This window comes from Falco cherrug, chromosome 1, assembly GCF_023634085.1.
Source record: "Falco cherrug isolate bFalChe1 chromosome 1, bFalChe1.pri, whole genome shotgun sequence".
Taxonomy (NCBI): domain Eukaryota; kingdom Metazoa; phylum Chordata; class Aves; order Falconiformes; family Falconidae; genus Falco; species Falco cherrug.
In genome coordinates, this window is record NC_073697.1 from 16,991,907 (window position 1) to 17,016,499 (window position 24,593).

Sequence of the window (24,593 nt, forward strand, 5' to 3'; positions counted from 1 at the left end):
TTCTGGGAAATTCTGAACAATTACTTATTTCAGGTGCCATTCCCAATTGTCTTAACTTGCATGTACCTCACAACACTGCCTTCTCTGAGATCCTGGCTTTCAGCCTATTTGCGAGCCTCTGCCTAAGGACCAGTCACCAGGCAGTTAAGGAATGCCTGTTCCATATAATATTGGTCTGAAATTTTATAGCAATTTTTGAGATATTTACCCTTAAGCACAGAACAGAATGAGTATTTTGAGGTTTTTCTATTCCATTTTTACAAACAAAAAGACAAAACACTTTCCTTAAATAGAAGCTGAGAAAGGTGTCATGTTTTCATCTTCTGAACAGTCAAGTTAAATCATATTACATGATACTCAAAGTGCCTTACTCAGCAAGTGTTTAATTAGAGAGAAAAACTGTAAGAAAAGGTGATACTGCATACTAAAAGAACAAAATGAGTTAAGCATTATATTCAGGCTACACCTCCAGCTAATAAACATTTTTTTCCAGTTATTTGGACTCAACATAACTCCCTTCTCTGCTTTACTTGTATTTCCAATTTGTCCACTTCTGCATTTCCAAGTTCTTCAGCAATTTTAAGTGGGTTACAGAGCATTTGAGCCATCCAAATGTTGCGCGTAAATCCTAGCAACTAATGAGTTTCTGCAAGGGTATGTTGGTGTTCCTTTGATTTAAAAAGGCATGTGAAATCCAGAACTGAGAACATACTATCAACATTTAGATACACACCTACTTCTAACTTCCACACACAGCAAGCAAGCATTTGGTTTCAAGGCATTAATGAATTACAGAGTGGAAATTTAAGCGGCTTGAAGTACTCTTTTCTTTTCTTTAAAGAATTAATTTGTTTCTGGTTTGCAAACAGTCCAATAAAAACTACAAGTATTTATTTGAAAGAAGAAAGTAAAACATTGCACTGTGCCCCATGTTACTTGGGAGAACTGTAGGACCTTACCCAAACCCTTCAAGAGACGTGTCAAACTCGATGAAGGCCGGCGTAACTGATGATCCATGAAGCCTGATATCATGTGGGGTTGTCATGGAGACCAAGCACTTCACTCTCGTCAGGGGTACTGTGCTCCCTTCTACTGGCTTGAGCAGGCTCTTGCTTATCCGATAGTGGCTGTCTTCATGCAAACCGAAGACGCTGTCAGAACCCAGACCTTCCATTGAGGTAACCATGCTATCTACAGTAGAAGCCAAGAAACAACACAGCATTGCAAGAGGGAGGCATTTTTAGGCTATTTATTTGGACTTTTCAAGTACTGCTTCCAACACGATAGCTGAATTGTCAATCATCATCGACTAGTCCTGCCTTTCAGTTAAGAAGATGATGAGTTGGGAGTATTGCTCTCATTATAAAAACATTCAGCTGAGGCAGAGAGATGAGTATCTTGTGCTAGGTATTACAGAAAGTCTGTGGTAAAACCACACAGAAATATGTTGACACATAGAAATAAATATCACATGCTTTGGAAACTTATCAATTGATTTCTTTGTACTACCTTTTACTGACACTCTCATAATACTACATGAACTGCTATTCCCAAGCTCTACAACTCATGGATAATAACAGGAAAGAGCACATGTTGGAAGAGAGGTTTGAATCGGCTGGAGGAATACATCAGTTACATTCAGTGCAGTTTATCAGATTGATTCGTTAAATGGCTGGAAACCAGAACTAACTTTCCAGTGTGAAAATCAGAGCTGATGCACAACTGCTAAAAGAATATGATGTATTCTATCAGATGGATGAACTTCCATGACAAGATACCACACAAAATTATGATGAAAATTACTACTGCATATGCATATGTATATATATCTATAATCTAGGAATATCCTATGAAAATGCCATGTGAATACTTTCCCAAAGTGTTAATTTCAGGACTAAAAATGACACACACACACCTTTTTCTTTTTTAAAGATGATTTACATGTGTCCTATTTCTTGGCAATTTTTAAGTTACTATGTGCTACTAATTCAACACATGCTTACCACATACTACTAAAGAGTTCAATTTTAAGATACCAGGAAAGTACATATATTGAAAGCAAGCAATGAGTAAAAACATTACAAATATTTGCCACGAAAAATTAATGAATAGTTAAAAAGGGACTGCTCAACTTTAAATAATTAAAAATGGGTGTTCCAACTCCAAATTCTACCTCTTTATAAGAGAAAATATTATTAGATTGAAATTCTGCCAGATTAGGTAAATTGCGCTCTTTTTTCTTTTTAATTCTCACTATTAGTGATGCTAACAATGAGCCAGGTTCTTCAGTCTAGCTGAAATAAATTGAATTACGCTTACATGTAGGAATTTAAGTTATTTTATCTGACATCTTATTGAACCCATGAGAGACACTACATAGATTTAATGACATGTGACGTACACATGAAAGTATCTGGGAAAAATATTTTTCCTTTTACTGTTAAATAACTACAAATTCAGTATCTACTCAAGACTTAAAAGCAAACTACTACCATATTTAACAGTCACTGTTCCTAAAGTAAAACATTATAATTAACTCACTGGATATAGATTAAATACAAGTACTACGTTCCCTCTGCTTTTAGAGATTTTCCCAATCAAGCTTTTCTGTTGATTTTCCATTCAGACAAAGCTGAGTGAAGTTAAGTTTTTATGGATGCTTATCTACAAATTTTACGTAAGTATGCAATTGGGGATGTCAGTGAAGCATTCTTTACAAAAATTCCTAGCACTTCAGCACCTACTTCTCATCTCCGGTTCAAAACTCAGTGAGCTGGGTTTATGCACTCGGTACTGTTTCAACAGCTTTTTGTCCCAAGCTCCGCAATTCAAAGGATTTCCCAAGCGTAAAAATTCCCTAAGAAAGAGAATAAAAAAATTTACAGATCATTTTGTCTAATTATTCACCCAGAATGGCACCCATTCTAATACCATTTTTTAAAAAAGGTAGTAATTACTTGTAATAAATGTCACTTTTAACTAAGAAAATTAACTAATGCATAATTACAAGAAACACATTTGATCCTTCAAAACCATTCAAGTTTTGAACATATGCTGTCAAAAGTTGACATTATTTCAACTGACTGAACAATTTCACTAAAGCTCCCAATTCCCTTCTCTTAATTCCAAAGACTTGGCAGGAGGCTCCCGCATCCTACAGGAGAACACCAGGATGCTCACCGATACACATTTGGCAAGCTGAGCGCATCTGGAAGGCAGACCAGAAGGCTGAAGTGAGTGAGTTCCATATTGTTTTACCTATGTGTCCTATTTAGCTGGGGGATCACTTCACAGCTATCAACATCTACACCTATAGATAGTTCTAGTATCTGTATCTACAGCTACCTAGACTATTGGTGCCTATGCTTAGGGAAGCTTAAGTCCCTGCGATGCAATGCAACTACCAGCAAGAAGGTTCCTTGCAGAATCATTTCTGATGTAGCTAAATGCTACTGAAATGAACCAAGCAGCTGTGCCGGCTGCAGATCAGCCAGTCAGTGATCCATAGGAGATCATACCGTTAAGTTCCTTATTCCAGCTGACACTGCAGAATCACAAGGTGGTTTGGCTTGGAAGGGAACTTTAAAGATCATCTAGTGTAACCCCTCTGCTGTGGCCTGGGACATCTTTCACTATATCATGTTGCTCAAAGCCCTGTCCAACCTGACCTGAACACTTACAGTGATGGGGTACCCCATAGCTTCTCTGGGCAAACTTCCAGTGTCATCAACCTCATTGTAAAAAATGTCTTCCTTATGTCCAAACTAAATCTACCCTCTTTCAGTTTAAAACCCTTGCCTCTGGTCCTGTCACTGCAGGCCCTGGTAAAAAAAAATCTCTGTCATTCCTATAAGCCCCCTTTTTTTATATTGAAAGGCTACACAAAAGTCTCCCATAATCTAGCAAGCAATCCAAACTATAATACAACTGTTTAGGTATTTAACAAATGGTTACAAATATGCTCATGAACTAGCATAGATGTACAAACCTACTTGCGTTAATATGCAGAAAGATCAACTGTTTAAAGCTATGCATTCACTTCCCAATACCTCTTGTACTGCATTTCTGTACTTCCTTCACACAAACTAAAGTTCTAAATACAACTCCTGGCCTGAAGTTTTTCCAATCTAAGGTATTTAATGTTGCACAGAAAAGTCAAGGAAACCATCCTCATATTTCCTCTTCCTGCAGGACCCAGCCAAGAACAGCATTTTTGATAGCCTCTCAAGATTTGCAGGAAGAAAGCAAGCATTTAACTCAGTACAATCTCTGTGGATAAACACCAAACAGATTTCCCCACTCAAAACTTCTCCCTTCTCCCCCCCGCTCCAATTCCTTACTTGTCTAGGGTTACGTGCTTATTAACAGAAGCAAGACAGATGAGAAATAAAACAGCATCCCATGCAATCACTACCACACAAGATCACTTATGCTAACAATCTGAGCCATTTACAGCCAGCCAGCGACAGTGCAGGCAGCTGGGCTCAACTCAGTGGACTTCAATGCTATCTTTCTGACCTCAACACCATGGGCTGCAGTGCCTGGGAGGCCAGCCTTTCAAACATCCTTTGGAGTGGCGGATGCAGTGAGTGGTCCTCGTCAGCCAGAGCAGCACTGCATCTTTGTAGAAGTCGTGCATGGAGCCCAGCTTCGCACATGACTTGTTGGTTTCTCTCTGTGTGCACTAGAGATTGCAGGATATTGGCCACTGCCAGCTGGAGATCCAGTGCATGCTGGGGGGAAAAAAAAAAAAAAAGCACACAGCTTGAGAGAATGCAAGCTGAGAAGGCAAATAAAAGAAAGCCTTTATGCAAAATAATTAAAAACAAACTACCATTAGCAATAAATACAGAAAATGTCATGTACTTAAATATATATGTGTGTGTGTGTGTGTGTGTACACCTGTGTGTCAAGAAACATTTCTGTCTCTTTATGAAAAAGGATAATAAGATATATGAAAGATTACACAACTATTGTAAAGAAAAACAATGCACGTATGGAGGGTTAAACTAACCTTTCCTTTTTGCCAGAAGAAGTAAGCCCGTTTAGAAATTCTACATGCTTAGACTATACTAAGAACTTTTATGACTGCTAAGGTAATTCTAGTAACTTAACACACAATCATAAACCCACTTAGGTTGGAAAAGACCAAAGATTCCGGAGCCCAACCGTTAAACTACCACTGCCAAGTCCACCACTAAAGCATGTCCCCAGGTGACCCATTTACATCTACTTAAAATACCTCCAGGGATGGTGACTCAAACACTTCACTGGGCAAGCTGTTCCCATGCTTGACAACAATTACATAAAGAAATTTTCCTAATATCCAGTATAAACCTCCCCTGGCGCAACTTGAGGCCGTTTCTTCTTGTCCTACTTCTTGTTACTTGGGATGACTTACTCCTACCTGCCTACAGCCTCCTGTCAGGCAGTCGCAGAGAGCGATAAGCCCCCCCAGGCTCCTTTTCTCCAGGCTAAACACCCCGGCTCCCTCAGCCGCCCCTCACAACACTTGTGCCCCAGCCCCTTCCCCAGCCCCGCTGCCCGTCTCTGGACATGCTCCAGCCCCTCAGTGTCCCTCCTGCAGCGAGGGGCCCAAACCTGAACACAGGATTCCAGGGGCGGCCTCACCCGTGCCCAGTGCAGGGGGACGGTCACTGCCCTGGTCCCGCTGGCCACGCTGTTGCTGACACGAGCCGGGATGCTGCTGGCCCTCCTGGCCACCTGGGCACGGTGCTGGCTCATGCCCAGCCGGCTGCCCACCAGCACCCCCAGGCCCTTTCCCCCCAGGCACTTCCCAGCCGCTCTGCCCCGGCCTGGAGCGCTGCGTGGGGCCGGTGTGACCCCAGGGCAGGACCCGGCACTCGGCCTTGTGGAACCTCATCCAAGTGGCCTGGGCCCGTGGATCCAGCCTGCCCAGACCCCTCTGCAGAGCCTCCTGCCCTCCAGCAGATCAGCAGCCCTGCCCAGCCGGGTGTTGGCTGCAGACTCGCTGGGGGTGCACTCGATCCCCTCGCCCAGATCACAGACCCAGATCACACGAACCAGGACTGGCCCCAGCGCTGAGCCCTGGGGAACACCCCGTGTGCCCGGCCGCCAGCTGGATGTGGCTCCATTCCCCACCCCCCTTTGGGCTCGGCCAGCCAGCCAGCCTTTTACCCAGCCCGGAGCGCACACGTACAGGCCGCGAGCAGCCGGTTTCCCCAGGAGATGCTGTGGGACACGGTGTCAAAGGCTTTACTGAAGTCCAGGTAGACAGCACCCACAGCCTTTCCCTCATCCATGAAGTGGGTCACCTTGTCACAGGAGGAGATCAGGTTCATCAAGCAGGACCTGCCTTTCATACACCCCTGCCGGCTGGGCCTCATCCCCGGGCTGATCTGCACATGCTGCGTGATGGTGCTCAGGATGACCTGCCCCGTAACCTTCCCCATCACCGAGGTCAGGCTGACAGGCCTGTAGCTCCCTGGACCCTCCTTCTGGCCCTTCTTGTAAACGGACACCACATTTGGTAACTTCCAGTCAACTTAGACATCCCCAGTTAGCTAGGTCTGCTGGTAAATGATGGCAAGTGGCTGAGTGAGCGGTTCCCCAGCTCCCTCAGTACCCTCGGCGGTCCCGTCCTGCCCCATAGACTTGTCTGTGTGTCCAAGTGGAGCAGCAGGTCACTGACCATTTCCCCTTGGATTATGGGGGCTTCATTCTGCTCCCCATCATTACATCTACAAATTTTAAAATATCTGCAACACAACTGTCAAATTAATGCCCCGAAGACAGAAAGTTGCCACACTGATCACCAGTAGAGCACAAGAAAGAGGAGTCAAGTCTAGTAATTCTTGTAAGCTTTCAGATTTTTTTTTAATTACTTTTTTTATTTAAAGAAAGTGTGTTCTTCAGGGAAGACATCTCAAACAAGAAATACTTTAGAAACTCCAGAAAATGTCCAACAAATCCTTTACATCCAAACCACCAGTAGAGGTTTTGCTTTGGGAATTGTACAAAGGAGGCCATAGAATTTTGGAAGTAGAACACAGTCCACCTATTTCAAACAGCACATACACAGCAAGGCATAATGTCCAATCCCATGTCCTCCTCATACTACACGTTAACACAATACATCAGGGAAAATGTGAATTAATCACAGTGTTTAGAGACTTGATCTGATGGTCACTGCAGAAATTTCTTTAAATTTACATTGTTGCCAGGAGTTTGAAAGAGACAAAACAAAACAAAGCCTATGAAATAAACTTATTTCTATCAGTCCTCTAAGTCACCAGTTATTCATCTGTGAAATGTATTAGTTTCTCAGCACAAAATGAGACTACATAATTTGTTTTCCTATTTGCCATAGCCAACCTTTTTCCCAGTCACTCTCAAAACTTAAGACAGCAGAAATTTTTTTCCCTACCTCTGGGTGTGTAGCTGATCCAACAGAGGCCAGAAGATCCAGCATCGCGAGCATAGCACCAGGGTGGATAATGACTGCATCAGAGCTTTGTATGGATGTGGGTCCTGTTTGGAGTTTCATATCAGTTATGTTTTTCTGAGGGCAAACAGGTGGTGTTGAAACAGAATGATATGCATGCCTGCAGGACAGAAAACATCCCGTGGTTACAACACCCATCTATTACGAGCTTTGCATATTTCAAACAGATGTAAAGTTGAACTGGCCTATAGACATTACTCCCCTCTCCCTTCTCTTCCCTCAGACCAAGTACTTTCCTCTTCTCAAACCTGTTGGACATGTTTCCCCAAAGACAAACTGGAAGAGTTTCAATCTCTCAACTATGCTTGAACTCAGAAGCCTTTTCCCCAGGTGCTATGCAGTTTGAAGAACGGAAAGGTTGCCTTTATTGCCTCCCTCTTTTCATTCTAGTTGTGGTAGCAGCACACAGCAACAGCAGCATGCAAGCCATCACTGCTCCTGTTCTGGAGAATGAATTCATCTCTGAATACGTTTCTCCCCATTTGCTTTTCATTAACAACTGACTACAAAACACGCTATCACAAAATGCTCAGCAATCTCTGATTAGCCTACAAGAACAGAAAGTATGATCTCAGTCTTTCTGTAACTGCTATGGCAATTTAGTTTTACATAAAGCTGCTTTATTCTGATCAAGGGAAAAGAGGCTTTGACACTGACTTAGAAGCAACCACTTGTGCTGAGAGTTGTAGATGTGTTTCTCATTGAAACTCAGAGTTATCAGCTTGATGCCATTTTTCTATCAGCAGAAGATTCAACACACAAACAGCATGAGCAGCTTACTGAACATATGCTTTCAAGATGTTGCTTTCAAAGCAAAAGACAGCTCGAAAGGCTCACGCTCACCATGAAAACAGAACAAAAACCACAACCAAAGTCACCCATATTCTTACAGTATTTAACATATATTCTTATATGTAAAAAGAAAGAAAACAAACTCTGTGTAACCATTTTTCTTGCAGATCAAATATCACCTGCTGTTTTACAAGAAGTGAATCCAGCGAAAAACGGGTCTCTTCCTATCAAATCAGTTGAGACACTTTCTCTCGTGTTCTCATTGACAAGAGATTTACCCAACCCCTAACTCTAACAGAAATAACACTTGGAGACTCACTGTGCCTCACCCATTAGGCACTTCCAACTAGGAAATCTTTTCTCCTGGGGGAAAAACAGGACGTAGATGGGAGACGAGGATGGCTGCAAGTGCAATTCTGTCCTAAACACTCTGAACGCTGCATCTCAAACACACCTGTACCCACCCCAGCAAGAAACTTCATTTGTGGAGAAAGGCTGAGGCAATGGATTATTTAGCCTAAGACAGGACACTAGAAAGTACAGCACAACCTTCTTGTGCTGGTTGGAAAATAGGCTGGATAAATAACATTCCAACAAAAGTGTTTCTATTGAAAAGGCTAATAGCAGATCAACAACTCTGCATCTGAACAATCCAAGAGCACTTTTTAAAAGAGAGTTTTGGAAGAAAGATGAAATTACTGATGCTTTATTCAGCTAACACTGACGGCAAACATGAAATAGTATGGAAATTCTATTGTAACCACTAAAAAAAAAAAGCCTGCCCAAATAAATTTTTCTAGTGTTTTTCAGACTCTCTAACCATCAATTTCCTAAACTTCTCTAGCAGACTCACCGACTGAAACATCTGGCAGGCAGAAGGCAGCTTTGTTATGCCTTTCAAAATTAAGTGGAATTAAGAACAGCAGAACAATTGGTAAATACTGTCATAGAGAGATGTTATCTCAACCCTGTTCTGTCTTAATGCAGAGACTGAAACATGGGCAATTGTTTCTCATGCATCCTAGCACTCCATCTGAAGAAAACTGCTACTGCTTTCCAATGTCACCTTGAGTGTCTCAATGCAACTTTTAAAGGACACAGTTTAAAAACTCAACATCCATTTGTATTTTAGAACGCTCTTCAGTCTAGTGAAATTCCACTCCCCAATACACTCCTGAAGATCAAGCTTCTATCCACTTTTAAGCATAAATTTTATTTCTAAGCACTCTCATCTGCACTATTACATTCACCTCATTAGGTAAACTCTGAGGCTGTAACACAGTAGTACAGTGACAGCCCGATAAAAACATGAGCCATTGCTCAGTATGATTCATGAATAAGCACATGATCCTGGCCTGAAACGGTCTAGACTTCAATATTACATACAACAAACTGAAAAGGGAAGACAGGCAAGGCTAGCCTAGTTGCTTTTCTGTTAGCAATCGAAGTAAAAGTTATGTCCTTCAAGCATGTATTATTGGAAGTGTCCACATAGTTTTAAAATACATTCTGGTTTTTCTATATAAGGAACACTTGTATCAAAACAACCAAAAAAAGTTCAAAAAGATTTCCTAGGCAGGGAAAATAAAATAGATCCTACAAAATCCTGCCAAAGGATTTGCACTATGGGTCAGTGCAAAACCTGCAAAAAATAAATTTAACCATGCTTACACATTTTTTTAGGATCCTTTTAAAGGAGAAGAAGGGAAGAAGGAGACAATGGAAAAAGGCACCTGAAGATGACAGACAGCTCACACATCTGTCTAATTTAACAAAAAATAAAACTGAAAAAAATATTTAAGTTTAAATTATATAATTAAGTACAAATCTTTATAAGAATTATAACACTATTTTCATCTGGAAAGAAATACATAAGGTTTATTATAGATAAACCCCCTGCATATCATTCCCCAGAATAATCACCATCCAAACTTTGTGAAAACAATGGCTGAAGTATTTTAAAGTTAAAGCTACATTCTGTTCTCTACTTCACCTTGTCAGGCCCAAAGCATCCTCTCAGAGAGCGAGAGGGAGTGTGCCTTGTGTCAAGGTAAGCTTTTTCTACCAAAATCTCCAGCTATCAAACAACCAGCACAAAGCTGTAGTTTTTCATTCAAATTATACAGGAGAGGTAGAAGAACAATGCACTCCAGACAGCAGGGGGGACACATATGCACTCCCATCCCAACGCATGTGCTTAAGCAGTCCTACCTACTCTGTTTACATAAGGATAACACTTGGAGGACACCATTCCTCAGGGAATTTACAGTTTTGAGAAGTGGCAGAGTATCTGAGAGAGAATATTAGCACATCTATGTATCCAGAACCATTCTAGACTGTGTGCATCAAAACCAGAACTGTACTATTTTTGATTGTAAGAATCATTTGTTTGCATAGTGTCTGCTTGCTCTTTTAGCAAACAACACGGGGCGCTCTCTCAGGCGCTTGTCTTAAGAGTCAAAAGGCAGAAATCCAGGCCACAACAACAAGGGAGATCCCAGGAAACAAAGTAAAGGAGACAGAAAACAAGAAAAGCGCAAACACTTCTCTCAGAAGAGTTAATTTCAACAGAATCTGACTGTACCTGACATTTTAAAAGAGGAAAAAAAAAAAAAAATACCATTGGACTAAAATGTTTATTTTTGAAAGAAGGAAGATCCCAGCTATTGGCACTGAATTCACCAGGAATGACAAACATGACACTGAACAACTGTGAGAAAGTGACAGCTGCTCAAACAGACCTTTTGAAAAGCCTAGCCCTGTCTGTTTTTTTACTTGAAAACATGCTTTACAGAAGAGATCTGAAAAGTTGTACAGGCCAGAATGATGATTCTTTCTGTGCACTTTTGCTTGGAGTCTTACACAACTTGTTATCACCCAAAGGCCTTTTTTGTTTGTTAAGATCCATATCAAACACACTCCTTCACCTCAACAAGTACCCACATTACTATACAGGTGCTTACCTAAATCGCCCAAAGCATCCCAAGGGATACTGACTTTTTAAACCATCCAATCTTTAACTCACCTTTTATCACATGGCTTTCAGATTTCATTTTCAGTACTACAAAAAAAACCACACAGGAAGCCTAACATAACTTTCATATATACATATATTTATATTTTAAGTACCAGGCTGCACCAGCTACCCATCTGGCACACTTTTATTCATTATGCCCTGGAGTCAGCTCCTGCTTGGCACGCATTGCATGCATTCTGCTGCAAGCCTTTGCGTACCTGCGTGTTTGAGTAATTCAGTGAACCTCAGCAGCCATGCCAGTTATACCTGGCAGAACAGCAAAATGTAGTAAAGGAAAAGGCAATCCATAATGCTACAGAGATTAATATCAGAGCTGCAGCAGTAAAATCCTCCACAGGAGGCTGTTTTCCTTTAAGTTGCTTCAGAGTAAGCAAGAGGGAAAGGAGTTTGGCAGCTAAGGTTTTTCCTCTGTGAACAGCAGTTGCTGCATTTGCTCATAAATGCCTCAGTGTCAGAAAAGAAAGGAAATGACAGTCTAAGATGTTCTGGTTTATTGGAAAAGTTGCCTTGCCCAAGCCAGTCCCTGACTTGGGTAATATCACTCAGAAAGACAAAAAAAGGCTTCTCTTTACTAACTTGCTCAAGTACAAACATTTCCTTTCAAAGCAGTTTCCAAAAGCAAAATCTGTTACATTCCAAATACGAAACTTGGTGGCATATTTTAAGCCACACACCAAGGAAGAATGATAGTATTTTCTACACATGACACCTGCACCTCAGATAACCTATTCTTTCAAACGTCTTTTTAGTGTCAGAAGCAAATCTCTGCCTAACCTGCATTTTCAGAAAACAAATGGCTGCCCTCTTCCACAGGGGCTCCAGGAAAAATCTCCTTTTCTTTATTTGCACAGGCCTGTAAGTCACACTATTGCTGAATCAGTAAACTTTTTTTTTTTTTTTTAAGAGAAAATAATCTATCAGACAGTAAGATGCATAAGAAAAGACAGCAGCTTGGCAGGGAAGTAGATGTTAGGATTTCTGAATTGTGCTATTGGTGCTTGCTTTTCAAACCTTTTAATTTAGCATGCCTCTACATCATTTGTTAGTCAAGTACTGACAGGTTCACTGTTTATTTTTCATTCTGTGCAATTACTAACACCCCATCCACCTTCCAACTGAAAGTATCTTTTCTTGATAAATCAGTCAAGAAAACAGAAATCCTGCTGTATTAATTGGTCTACTAGCATAGTCTGAACTACTTTGAACTGCTCCTGAGTGTGTCATTTATACCTCCCTTAGATCATTTCTTATACTAGACCTTATTTGGTTTTGAATCATGAACTCCATGCAGTGCTTCAGGAGTCTGGAGACATCTTTAATCCCATCTGTTAGAGTCACTACGAAACATACCTTTACATTTATTTTATTCAGTAAACATACAAGTGAAAATGCACACCTCAGAAAGAAATAGCAACTTGAGAGAAAAATTCCCCCAAAACTGAGAAACACAACAGTGAGAGAGAAATCAGAAGTGAGATCAACTTCTCTTTGAAGGGTCGGTACCTTTTCCTGGACAAAGCTGGCGTACCCCAGGGAGAGGGGAGAGAAGTCTCATTTGTCAGGCAAGGAGGGATCTGTTCTGCACGACTACAGACAAAACAGACAGGGGTAGGACAGAGAGGTTAGAGAAGAAACCAGAAGCCATAAGCTTGTTAGTTTTACAAAAGCACCAATAAAACCATTAATAGGATCTATTTTTCAGAAACAACACAGGTGAGACGAAGGACACTACAGAACAACACGCATCAGGTAAAACATGGACATGCAAAACATATGCTTGTTTTACAGTAGGACTCTGCAGCGCTTGTTCATTATTCTGCAGAGGTTTACTGATATGACCACACCAGCGAAACAGAACATCTTTCAGTGTTGAAGAGTGGAAATTGAGAGGAGAAAGTAAAACCTCAGTAAATTAAGCATAACTAACATGAGTAAGAAATAAAAAGCAATGTAAACTTTAGGAAGAATGATGATCAGAAAATTTAAGAAGAAAGAATGCAGTCATGGAAGATTACAGCCAAAAAACACCAAAAAATGAACTTAATGAGATAACTTATGCAAACAATACCAGGGGATTTACTTACCCCTTTGACCCTTCATACTCTACTGTCAGCCAGTGTTATAACTTCTACAGTACATCCAACGCATTTTTAATATGCCTTTCCCTGCCCCTAGCTAAATGCCTTAATGATACTTTAAAATGAGATCAAGTAGATTGATTTCTGGTTTTGGCTTTTAGTTTGGGGGTGGGTGGGTGGGTGGGTGTGTATGTTGTTGGTTTGTTGTTTTTTCTTTTTATGTTTTGTTTGTGGGGTGTTTTTTTTTAAGCAAGAAAAAAGCATTAAGATTTGCTGCTTTGGAGGCAAAATGTTAAAACGTTCATTAGCAAGAACACAAAGTTTGTACTACTAGTCAGCTAGCTTAAGAAAGCCTGACCAACGGGCAGCTCCATTAATACCTCAATGTACACAGCCATACCTTCAACACTTGGAAAATCAGACCCTGTTTTGACTAACTAGGTAGCCCATCTTATTAAAACAGGGTCACATGTATAAATAGCTGGGGTGCAGAAGCTCCAAGGTCCCAGAAACTAAGCTTAGACCTGTGATTTACTTTTTTGTACCTTAAATTATGGTCGAGAACTATTTTAAGACAAGCCAATCTTCAATACATATTTCATTAAGTTTTGTTGTGATTTTGAATCAACTTTAAGACACATATTACTGTTCATTTCAAATCTCAAGTATAATTTAAATTCTAATTGTTTAACTCTAGGAGAGTCTCCCAGTTAAATTAAAAAAACCCAGTAATTTACAGACTAGTTAGAACTTTAAAGAACATACCAATCCATCTAAAACAAGATGTCTAGTCTAGATGTGTTCAGTAACAAGGAGGCTCAGAGGAGACGTTATCGCTCTCTACAACGACCTGAAAGGAGGTTGTAGGCAGGTGAGGGTCCATCTCTTCTCCCAAGTAACAAGCAACAGGACAAGAGGAAGAAGCCTCAGGTTGCAACAGGGAAGGTTTAGATCAGATGTCAGCAAAATTTTCTGCACTGAAAGGGCTGTCAAGCATGGGAACAGGCTGCCCAGGGAAGTGGTTGAGTCACTGTCCCTATTTAAAAGATGTGTAGATGTGGTAATTTGGGACATGGTTTAGTGGTGGACTTGGCAGTGCTAGGCTAACAGTTGGACTCAACAACCTTAAAGTGTCTTTTCCAACCTAAACGATTCTATGATTCTAAATTTGTCATTAAATTATCTAATTACTTAAAGTCCCATATCAAAGAAAACATGAAGTTAAGGTGTGATGTTCAAAACCCAATTTTTCATTTGACTTAATAAAAATACAAAAATCTAGTAGTTCTGTACAACAAAGCAACCAGACAGTCTGCCTATCAATCAACAGGTTGCTTCAACACATCAAATGTAACCATAAACTGACACCCCTATCCTAATTGCTGCCATGACAAAAACATTCAGCATCAGAGAGAACGCTGCATACCCTGGAGAACACCAGTAAGCTAAGTCAATATTTGGTCAGATGTTGACACCTTCTATTCCTCTCACTGGTGTGAGGGAACAAAGAAATCAATTGAAATAGAAATACAAAAGTTTGCAATGAATGTATTCAACGAAAACTATTTGTGGGAATACTGCAGGGGGGTGGGGGGGTGGGGGTGGCAGGTACAACAGGAAGAGAAAAATAATAATAAAAACAAGCAGCAAAGTTCATACCTGTCAAAAGAATCTGTTGCTACCTTGTAGAGGTAAATAAAAAGTTTGCTGCAGTGTCTTAGTGTAGGTGACACAGAATCCAGGGATATTAGGTCATCCTCCAAAAGTCTTTGAAATAGTTGTGTATTTGAAGGGAAGACATTCAAGGGACTTATTTTTCTCAAGTCTGAGAAGCAGCCAAGTAATCGAACAGCATCTGCCAGTTTTTCATACTGGATCTCTGTTTTGAAGAAATGAGAGTTGGCTGGCTCATAGCGCATTGCTGCAGTCAATGTGCAGAACACAGTGTGAAGCAGTTCAAACACTTGATTCTGGTTTACTTTCTCCCAGCCATTCTTAGGTGGTGAGCACAAAGATCTTTCCATAGCAACGAGTAAGGATGTGACATACACAAATCCACCAACTTTTCTAAAAACAGTTCTTGTGCGGTGACTTTCTCTCAGCACTGAGAGGAGGGCCTATGGACAAAACAAACAATCAAAACAAAGAAGAAAAAAAAGCAGCAGGCATTACAAACAGCTTGGAAAAAAGTAGGACTGCTTTTGTTTGATATGCTAACAAAATCCTCCTGTCATTTGTCAGACTTTGGTAATGCCTGAAGTCTCCAAAGATCAGCTTTGTACTGTAAGAGTCCCCATCTTCAAGAGCTTACAAAATAAAAAGAGAAAACGTGGTGGGGGAAAGTAAAGCGTTGCCCTTAATTTAGAAATAAGAAATTCAGGAGGTAAATAAACCTTCCAACAGAAAAGACTTGACCAAGCCTAGAAGAGAACCCAAAATCCCCAGGTAATTCCCTTAGTGATAAGGCAGAGACTACAGCTATTGGAAAGAAATATACTCTGCCATCATACTTCACAAACAATTTCAAATAAAAGTGGGCAAACAATTGGCTGTAGCAATGAGACATCTAAACCTCAGACCATCTTAACACAGGTGTGCTCAAAATCTACAATGCATAAGCACTTGGCAGCTATGAAGCCACAACAGCACTCAAAAGATAACGGCACCAAAGAATTAGTCCAAAAATTCACTTAGTTTTAGCCTTCCTCTATAATGAAACCCATAAATCTCTGCATTGAGTGAAACCCAATCTTAAGAGTTTCTGTTCAAAAATAAGCCTGAGAGAAACAAAAATGGATAAAACCTTCTTTGCTGAACAAATACAAAGCCACAGTATAAGAAGTGGAAACTACATGAATATAGCCACTAGAGAATAATAATACTCATTTAATCTGTGAAATTTGGGGGTGGGGAAGCCCATCCACCCAAGCAGACACAAACAAAAAAACCAGCTGTCACGGAAAGTTTGACCCACATGTGAATATGGAATATAGAAGAAAAAGTACCTCTACATGAAGCACCACAAACAACAGAAAGATGTTATTGACACAGAAAGATAGGCTAAGAGGGACAGGGAATCTTCCACGACCAAGAGTTTACTAGTTGGTTTTTTTTGGTTTGGTTTTTTTTTTGTTGTTAAAGAACTCAGAAGGTGAGTACTGAAATAGTTAAGACTGTCATTCCTTTGAAGACAGTATCTCCTTTCCTGCCAAAGCTGGATTAACAGTAAGAAACACATCACTGCACCATTCTGGGCTGTCAGTTTCATAACCAAAAGTTCTGAAAGCAGCACTGATGGAAGATAAATACAACAGGTCAGATGAAGGACAGAAACCCTAACTTTGGGTGTTAAGTCCACTGGGGAACTGCAATATCCTTTCTCTCCCCTTAAGTATCATGAATGAGACATGCTCAAAACCAACTGTAGACCCTGATAGACAAAATGAGTCAAATGAATCATTTTGTTACTAGCTTTCCTTTCTGTCTTTTGGAATAATATATAGCTGCTCATCTATCTGTCAGAGAAGTATTACAGCTCCTTTTAACAGAGATGAACCTAGATGTCTCAGAGTTCTCTCTGGTAAGACTCATTTACTTACTACTACTTGCCTCAGCTTTTTTATCCTGAAATAACATTATTATGTTAATCTACAAAAATAACATTAGCTATTCTAAGAAGAAATTATAGGTCTAGATTAGCAACAGCAAATCTAATACAACAGAGAACAGATGAGAGCTTTCTCTCTCCTCCACTCACAGCCTTACCCTCCTACCTTTCCACTATTTTGCTTAAGCAAGCAAGTTCTTCAGCTTTATCTTCTACTATGGTCACTATGATTTACATTTATACTAACTAGTTCAGCATTTATAACTAAAAAAAATTGGTAAAATAAAGTATATCTGCCACAGGAAAATGCAGGCACTGAAAATAAACTTAAGCGTTACATGCTTGCTTTTTCCCCCCCCCAAGTACTCTCACTATTTCTAAATGAATAATGCTCTGCTAGGGAAGATTAGCATTAACTGTAGAACCTCATTTCCTACCCACTGAAGCTGATAACAAGTGATGATGCTAAAAACACATACTCACTCACTAGCCTTCATCTCTGATTTGAAACCTGGCATGGACAGATGGAAGAAAATAAAAACCGTGCATCAAATGTATGCGTTTCAACTCTAGAGACAATCTACATTCATTAGCTAAATGCCACCCATCCAATCCAATCCCCTTCTCAATGTTTTCTTTTTTAAAACAGAAGTTTAGGAGCAAGAATCCCAAGCAGTACTTCATTTACCCTTAAGATGTCCGTTTTCAGCTGCAGTTCCGTAGGTGGAGCAGAGTGCATCAGTCCCAACAAAGTGCCCATATCATCTTCTCCACTAGGTGATAACACCAACTGCTGGATGATCATCAGGGCATGCTGTCGACACTGGGGATACTTTACTATGTTGTGCACGCATCTTGCACCGCCAAATTCCCTGAAAATACCTAGTCAAAAAGAGGCACATGGGGATAAGCACATAAGCAGTATGAAAAATACAATCAGTAACAATTAATGACAACAGCAAAACATGAAAGGTATTTGTTTTCATTTCTACAGATTGAATGGCAGAGGTTTAGCCCTACGGATGTTTAGTGACTTACTACTACTTTTCCACTCCTACCACAAATAACAGCGGAACTTGAATGACATTCTTCTGACAGTATTTTCCACTAAGGGTGTTGAGTACAAGGATGCAGGTCAGTTCTAAGAATTTGCTCAATAACTCTGTTACTCAACAGTAGTTACTCTTTCAGAGTTAGAGCTCAGAGTCACAAAATGAAACAAAAAATACAGCAAATCCTCCATCTTTAGTGAAGACTATATGCTGTTTTGGTTAAGGATAGTGTTCATACTGATTTAGTTCACTGCCAAAAATATAACTAGGCTGCTTCTGGACAAGACAAGCAAACTAGGAACAGTGGTTAAGAAGTTACTTGGTCTATTCACAAAATTTGTAAGATTCTACAGAAGTTTTCTTGTGGCAAGACCTACCACTGTAGAGGTAAAGCTTAAGTCAAATAATGGTTCTCAAGCTTACTAGATACTCAGAAGAACACATGTGCAATATTAACTGAAAATTAAATCAAAATTGATTCTGAAAACATCATAAAACCCAAACCGGAATACACATGGCACATATAATGTGTGTTTAGCACAGTGACAGCACCTAGAATACTGCCCTATCTTAATTACTGAAGATGAAAACAGAGTAGGGAAATAGATCAATGCTGCATTACTGCACCAAAAGCAATCATTTTCCTTGTGACCATAAACTAAAAGAGCAGTTTAAATGACCAAGTTCAGGAATAACAAGCTGGTCAGGACAATGTTTATTCCCTCTAATGTACATATACAAGTCTTCATCCCACTATCCATTGCCGATTTCAGGCCTCCTGCTTTCTCTGATGTTCTTTGGATGAGGTATGGACTTGGACAAGGCAAAAGGAGAGGTCTCAGACCCTGAGACAGTTAAGTGTGTTGCATTCCTTTACAGGCAAAGAGCATCTCCTCAGTGGTCAGGTCTCTTGTTTTCAGAGAGATTGAGGTAACATTTCATTCTTCTCCTACTCTCAGTCCAGGTTCTCTACTATCCAGTGAGCCTGTCTGGGTCTGGACACTCAAAACGTCTTGTTTGAGATTTGGTTATCAGTTATGCGATATTCAGGAAACCTTATCAGAGATACTGGTTGAAAATCAGAAGCCAAGCTTTGCGTGTGGTATGAATCACTGCAAGGCTGCATAATGTCTATTTATGCCTCTGTGATGACCTAAAACCTCTGCTGGCCTCTGGATACAATGCCACTGGGCTTACATCCCAGTCACACTGCGCAGACAGCAACCACAACTTCTTCGATAAATGGTTTAACTCCTCCTGTACAGCTCCGTCGTACTCCTGAACTTGGAGAGCTACTGATGAAATGAGGCCCTTGAAACTCTCCAAGAGTCCTCAGAAACACCTGTGGCATCACCCCACAGTCCTGATGTGTTTTATACTACCGCATGTTGTTTCTCTGGTAAATACTTGGAGATTAACTCAGTACCAAGAAGCAGCAATGAGGTACTGCTGCTTCAGGCAGTATGGAACACCATTAAGCAGCAGCCAAGGATTTGTCACAAGTCAGGTGGATGCTACCACAGTCAGAATATAATCCATACCTCACAGGAACAAGGCTCAGGTTCCACAGATGCTGGCACCACGCAGGTACATATAGACCAGTCCTGTGAACCATCAGCTGCTGCTTCTAAAATACAATGCAGTTCTAGTCCTTCAGAGATGTTAACATCACATACTTAACACCAACTCCTCCTATTCATCTGTAGAAATCAAACAATCCTGAGCTTTTTTGGGTTTCGGGTTGGTTTTTTTCCTCCCCCATTTTCTCCTTATATGGAAGCCCTGCCTTTGCGTCACTCCTTTCTCGCCCATTTCTGACTCTGCCTTTTCTTACATGGCAAAACCAAAGCTGAGCAATAAATACACAAGTATGTAATTGATTCGTGCAATTCATCTGTAATCCATACCAATTCCTCTCTAAAACCTCCTTATTTCAGCCTAATTCACTTGCTGCTTGGTTCATCATTGAACAGATTCATCTGGTAAATCAAAGATCATGGTTTTTTTCCTTTCCATTGACAGGAGAGGTAGCTTGGTGGACAAAAGGGAAGTGGCAAAGGAGAAGCATCTCCAATTCAGCAAAGCTTCTGGCAGTGTCATCCACAGCTTTCTCATAAGCAATCCGACAAAATGGTCTAAGTGCAATAATGACAGACTGAACGTGTAACAAATTGAAACATAGCTTGGAGTAACCTCTGCTTAGCTCCAATGCCTTTCCATTTTGACTAAGGGCATCCAGCTGGTGGTTATCTTGAATGCCATGAATAATTCCTTTCCCAATGGAATGAGGAACTAACTTATCAAGTATACAGACAAAGCCAAGCTCGCAGATGTTGTAAATGCTCAGTGGGTAGAAGTCAAAAGCCATCTTTGAAAATGCTTTGAAACCACAAGCTGAAACACAATAGAACTTGAAAACAAGCACAACAGTGAAATGGGACAGACAGTGCTGGAGATTACTCCAACACTAGGCCTAAATTTAAATAAAATTTTGCCCAGGCAAAAGTAGAAAAGAAACAAGTTACAAGCTTTACATCATTAGCCCAAGAGCTAACATTTAAACAGTGAGCTGTCATCCAAGCTGGACAATTTTCAGCATTTCATTCTTAAGCATTAGTCACAGATTGTATTTTCTCCTACTTAAATGAAAACAAAAACAAAACCGGAAGTGAGAAATCCCCAGTCAGAATTGAGGGAGAAAAAAAAAAAAAAAACCAACCAAAAAAAACCAAACCACAAACTGCTGAAATAAGGATGTTTCATGGCCTTCAAGGCCAGAAACTTCCTGGTCCCTCAGGGTGGTGTCTGTTTCCCTCCACCTGCTTACTTTCTTTTTCATCTAATAGAAGAGATGAAAAGGGTTTAAAAACAATTATCACCCTTTCCCACCTTTCCCAATCTGTTATTTCAAGCTCTCAGAGACAGTTTTTACTAATACAAGATACACGTACTATGTGTCTATTTCACATACATATGTCTATCACATACATATGTCTATTTCAATGCCACTAAGTCTTGGCTCATGAAACATAACATGAACCTGCCTGACTTAAAAAAGGACACTCGTAACAGAGCCCTATTTATACACAGTGACTGGGAATATGCCTTTGAAAATGAAAAGCCTTCTTCACAAAAGATGCAAGCAATAATAACGACATTTAAGTAGACATGGCACTGTCAACAGCAAACTACAAGTCTAATTATATGCTTAAAATTTTCAATATACAACCTGTGTTACAAGCCCTACTAGAAATTATTATAGTATTGTTGGAGAATGATGGAGTACTGTGGTTGCCTTCAGGTAAACAACAGCAAAGAAACTGAAGTTAAAAAGAAAAACTAGAAAAGCTCTAGTTTATGCTGCCTGTTCTCTCTCTTGCCATTTTTTTCCAGAAAATAAAGTACGTTTTGGTGTGTTTGATTACTTGCCTGAAGATAGAAAGTCAAGCCTACTCTGCTTTCAGGCATGATTTTCTGAGTGAGTTACTTATAAATATTTTGACAGTAGTTTCTCTACTCACCTGCATTTGTGTTTGATCCTTGCAGTAGTACTGTTAAGGTCTCCATAACCAATAAAGCCAGCTGCTTTTGGTCCTCAAATGAACTGTTTCTTGAATCACCTAAAAATAATTTCAGAAGCCAGAATCATCATAAAAGTCATTCTTTTGTAAGATAGATCTTGATACTTTCCACCAACAATTTTATTTTCTTTGCCTCCCCAGAGAACTGCAGTTTAACCATATTCCAAAGCAAATTGAGATTTAGTCTACACATGCATTCCTGGGAAAGCTTAACTAAGAATTTTCAGAAAAGGTATTTATAAAGACAAGAATTTAAAACAGAAGTTTCTGAGTACGTGAGCTGTGGCTGACACTGCAGCTGTCTGTGTAGTTTCATATCCCCAACTGCTATTTCTTGAAGCCACAAAACCATACCATGGCTGAAGATTTCACAGGATCTGTTCTTGTTCAGTATTCAGTACTTTAAAGAGAAGTTCCACACAAAAGCATAAAACTACATTCACATCATGACAGTAAATGTGCTGATGATTCAACAGGTGTAACAGATGAACCAACACTGCAAGTGGCATCTTAAACACAGGGTAACACTCCAGAAAAAAAGATTTATTTAATTATTCTAATAAGAAGCAAGCCACAACACAAGGGCATGCGCACCCAGGCAGTACCCTAATCAGATGACAGCTCGGTCCATTCATTTACAGGAATGTGAGAATTACTGTGTTCTTCAATGGAGTTGCTGACAACAAAGCTTTCTAACTAACCAACTGCTGCCACTCACTAATGAAGCTTCAGACAGCAAACTCAGGTGAAACATCCAACAACTATGACTAAAAAATATGTGTCACTGATGCAAACTAACTCAACTTCAGTTTGAATAAAGAATGTAAAAAAAAAAAAAAAATTCTCTGTGTGTGCGTGCACATATGGAACTTGGCCCCACATGCTTCACAGGCTAAGCAGCTATGCAGCTTATCTCAGAGATGTCCAGTTCTGGAGATAACTCATTTCTTTTTTATTTTAAATATGCTATTAGAAAAATGTAGAATCAACTTTAAAAAAAAGTCTGCAAACTTGAACACATACTCCTATTAAGAGCTCAGATACATGCTTTATAGTATATTTTCAAAGTTGAGGCTAAACACAATCAAATGCACAAGTACCTTTTGTGAGGAAGAGTCTAGATCAGGGGTCCTCAAACCTTTTAACCAGGGGGCCGGCACGCGGATGAAGTGGCAGGAAGCCATCTGTGGCTGTTTGGATTCCCCCCCCAACCCCCAGCGGGGGGGTCTGTAAATACCGGGGGCCGGATTGAGGACCCTGGGGGGCCGTATCCGGCCTGCGGGCCGTAGTTTGAGGACCCCTGGTCTAGATACTACGTATTGCTCCTTCACTTGCTCTTTTCATGTTAAGTAACAAGTATTAAACCAATACATGAAAAAAACATTTAAAAAGGAAAATACGAACTGCTACTATTTTGCATTCATTCAGCATCTTCATTAAAGCTTGCCTTGAGCTTTTCACAGGACATTGAGAGAAGCAATTGAGCTTCTAAGAAGGCACAGCAGCCCCCACCAGAAGTCAGCCCTTGAGATACATATTCAGACTCTCTCGTTCCTCCTCTTCAGTGCTCACCTCTGCCATTCCCAGCCAAATAAAGACATGTATTAGTAAAATGGAAGAGCACACACTACCTTGATCATTTGGTGCCTGAGTGGGATCTTTCAGAAGGGCTGCATATTTATGAAGAAGATTTACCATCACCTCCAGAAGCCCCACTTCCCTGAAGACATCTTTAAAGATGTAGTCATGACGGGTGAACTTAAGGAGTGTCTTCATGGCAATGATGCTACACTGAAAAGAAGTGCTGGATTTTAAAAGGATGCTCACACTGATCAGTTCTTTACAGGGTATGTAATTCAAGCTGAAGACAACAAATTCCAGCATCTCAAAGTATTTGGTCTGCACTTCTGGAAGTTTAGGAATTTTCTCTGCAAACTGAGACAATGTGTGCTGTGATTCCAAAATGAAGTAGTTGGCATTGTCCGCCATATAAATATTCGTGATGGCATCAAGGATGATTTGTGCTAGATAGTTGGTTTTTGCTCTCAAAAATGCATTCTGGAGGACTGAAAATGCTTGAATATTCCTCACGCTATGACCTAAATCAGGAAATAAAGTGGGATGGGAGGAAAAAAGGAAAGAGAAAGTTCTTAATTGCCATAGACAATGAGTACACTTATTAATAATGATCCATGCATTTTAATAAGTGTGAATAACAGTGTATGTCACGTATAATACAAATATTAAAACTGATTCTTAAAAAAAGCCTTTGCACAATCACTTACATTGCAAAACCTACAATCTCCTGTTTGTTAAGGTGGCATCTTCATCTTTAAAGGTGTTTACATAAGCAGCTAAATGAAAGATCATTTCTTTAAAATAGGCAAACAAACTGACCTATTGTTAAAACGTGCAACGGAATACAGTTCTAGAGACAAAACAAAGCCTGCCTGTCATCTATCCAGGCCACAAAAAGACCCATTACAGCAACAGTAACACGTTCTGTACTCCATAACGTAGAATGAAACTGTCCTCTACAAGGATTCAGCAGGCTAAGTTTAGAGTAACAGCCATCTGTATCCCCTCACTCAACAGAGCAATAAGCAATACTCCTCAGCCAGATTCAAAGCTAGATAACATGCATGGCCACCAAATTATTCTCTTGCTTCCACTCTTTGGCAGTTGCCTGCAAGAACAAGAGAGCTACGTGCAGAGAAACACCACAGGCTGGCACAAAGCTGGCAGTTGCCTGCCTTAGGCAGACAGGCTGCTTTTGCTCAGGTCTGGATTAACAGGCATGAATGACCATACCAGTATCGGGAGGTGGCATGGGGTTGGCTTTGGCAATCAGGCCTGGGAATAAGAAAGCTTTGGCATGGTCCAGTACTGTTAATAATTAGGCAATTAAAACAAAGGGAAAGAGCTGTAAAGTGTAAGGTAGCTATAATAGTAGCACACAA

At 40.2% G+C, this 24,593-nt stretch overlaps 1 protein-coding gene across 5 annotated transcripts in view; it reads right to left on the minus strand.

The window, feature by feature from the left end:
* WDFY3 (WD repeat and FYVE domain containing 3) overlaps nt 1–24,593 on the minus strand; it is a 185,216-nt gene that overhangs the window by 71,785 nt on the left and 88,838 nt on the right. For 4 of the 5 annotated variants that reach the window (XM_055722688.1, XM_055722701.1, XM_055722682.1 and 1 more), the window contains 9 exons: nt 23,265–23,732; nt 21,574–21,672; nt 17,689–17,882; nt 15,053–15,510; nt 12,819–12,902; nt 7,409–7,586; nt 4,519–4,733; nt 2,745–2,857; nt 960–1,191 (listed from right to left, as the gene is read on the minus strand). In XM_055722688.1, coding sequence (XP_055578663.1) covers nt 960–1,191; nt 2,745–2,857; nt 4,519–4,733; nt 7,409–7,586; nt 12,819–12,902; nt 15,053–15,510; nt 17,689–17,882; nt 21,574–21,672; nt 23,265–23,732 — 2,041 coding nt within the window. The remainder of the gene's footprint in view (nt 1–959; nt 1,192–2,744; nt 2,858–4,518; nt 4,734–7,408; nt 7,587–12,818; nt 12,903–15,052; nt 15,511–17,688; nt 17,883–21,573; nt 21,673–23,264; nt 23,733–24,593) is intronic. The other variant, XM_055722709.1, reaches the window with a different exon arrangement.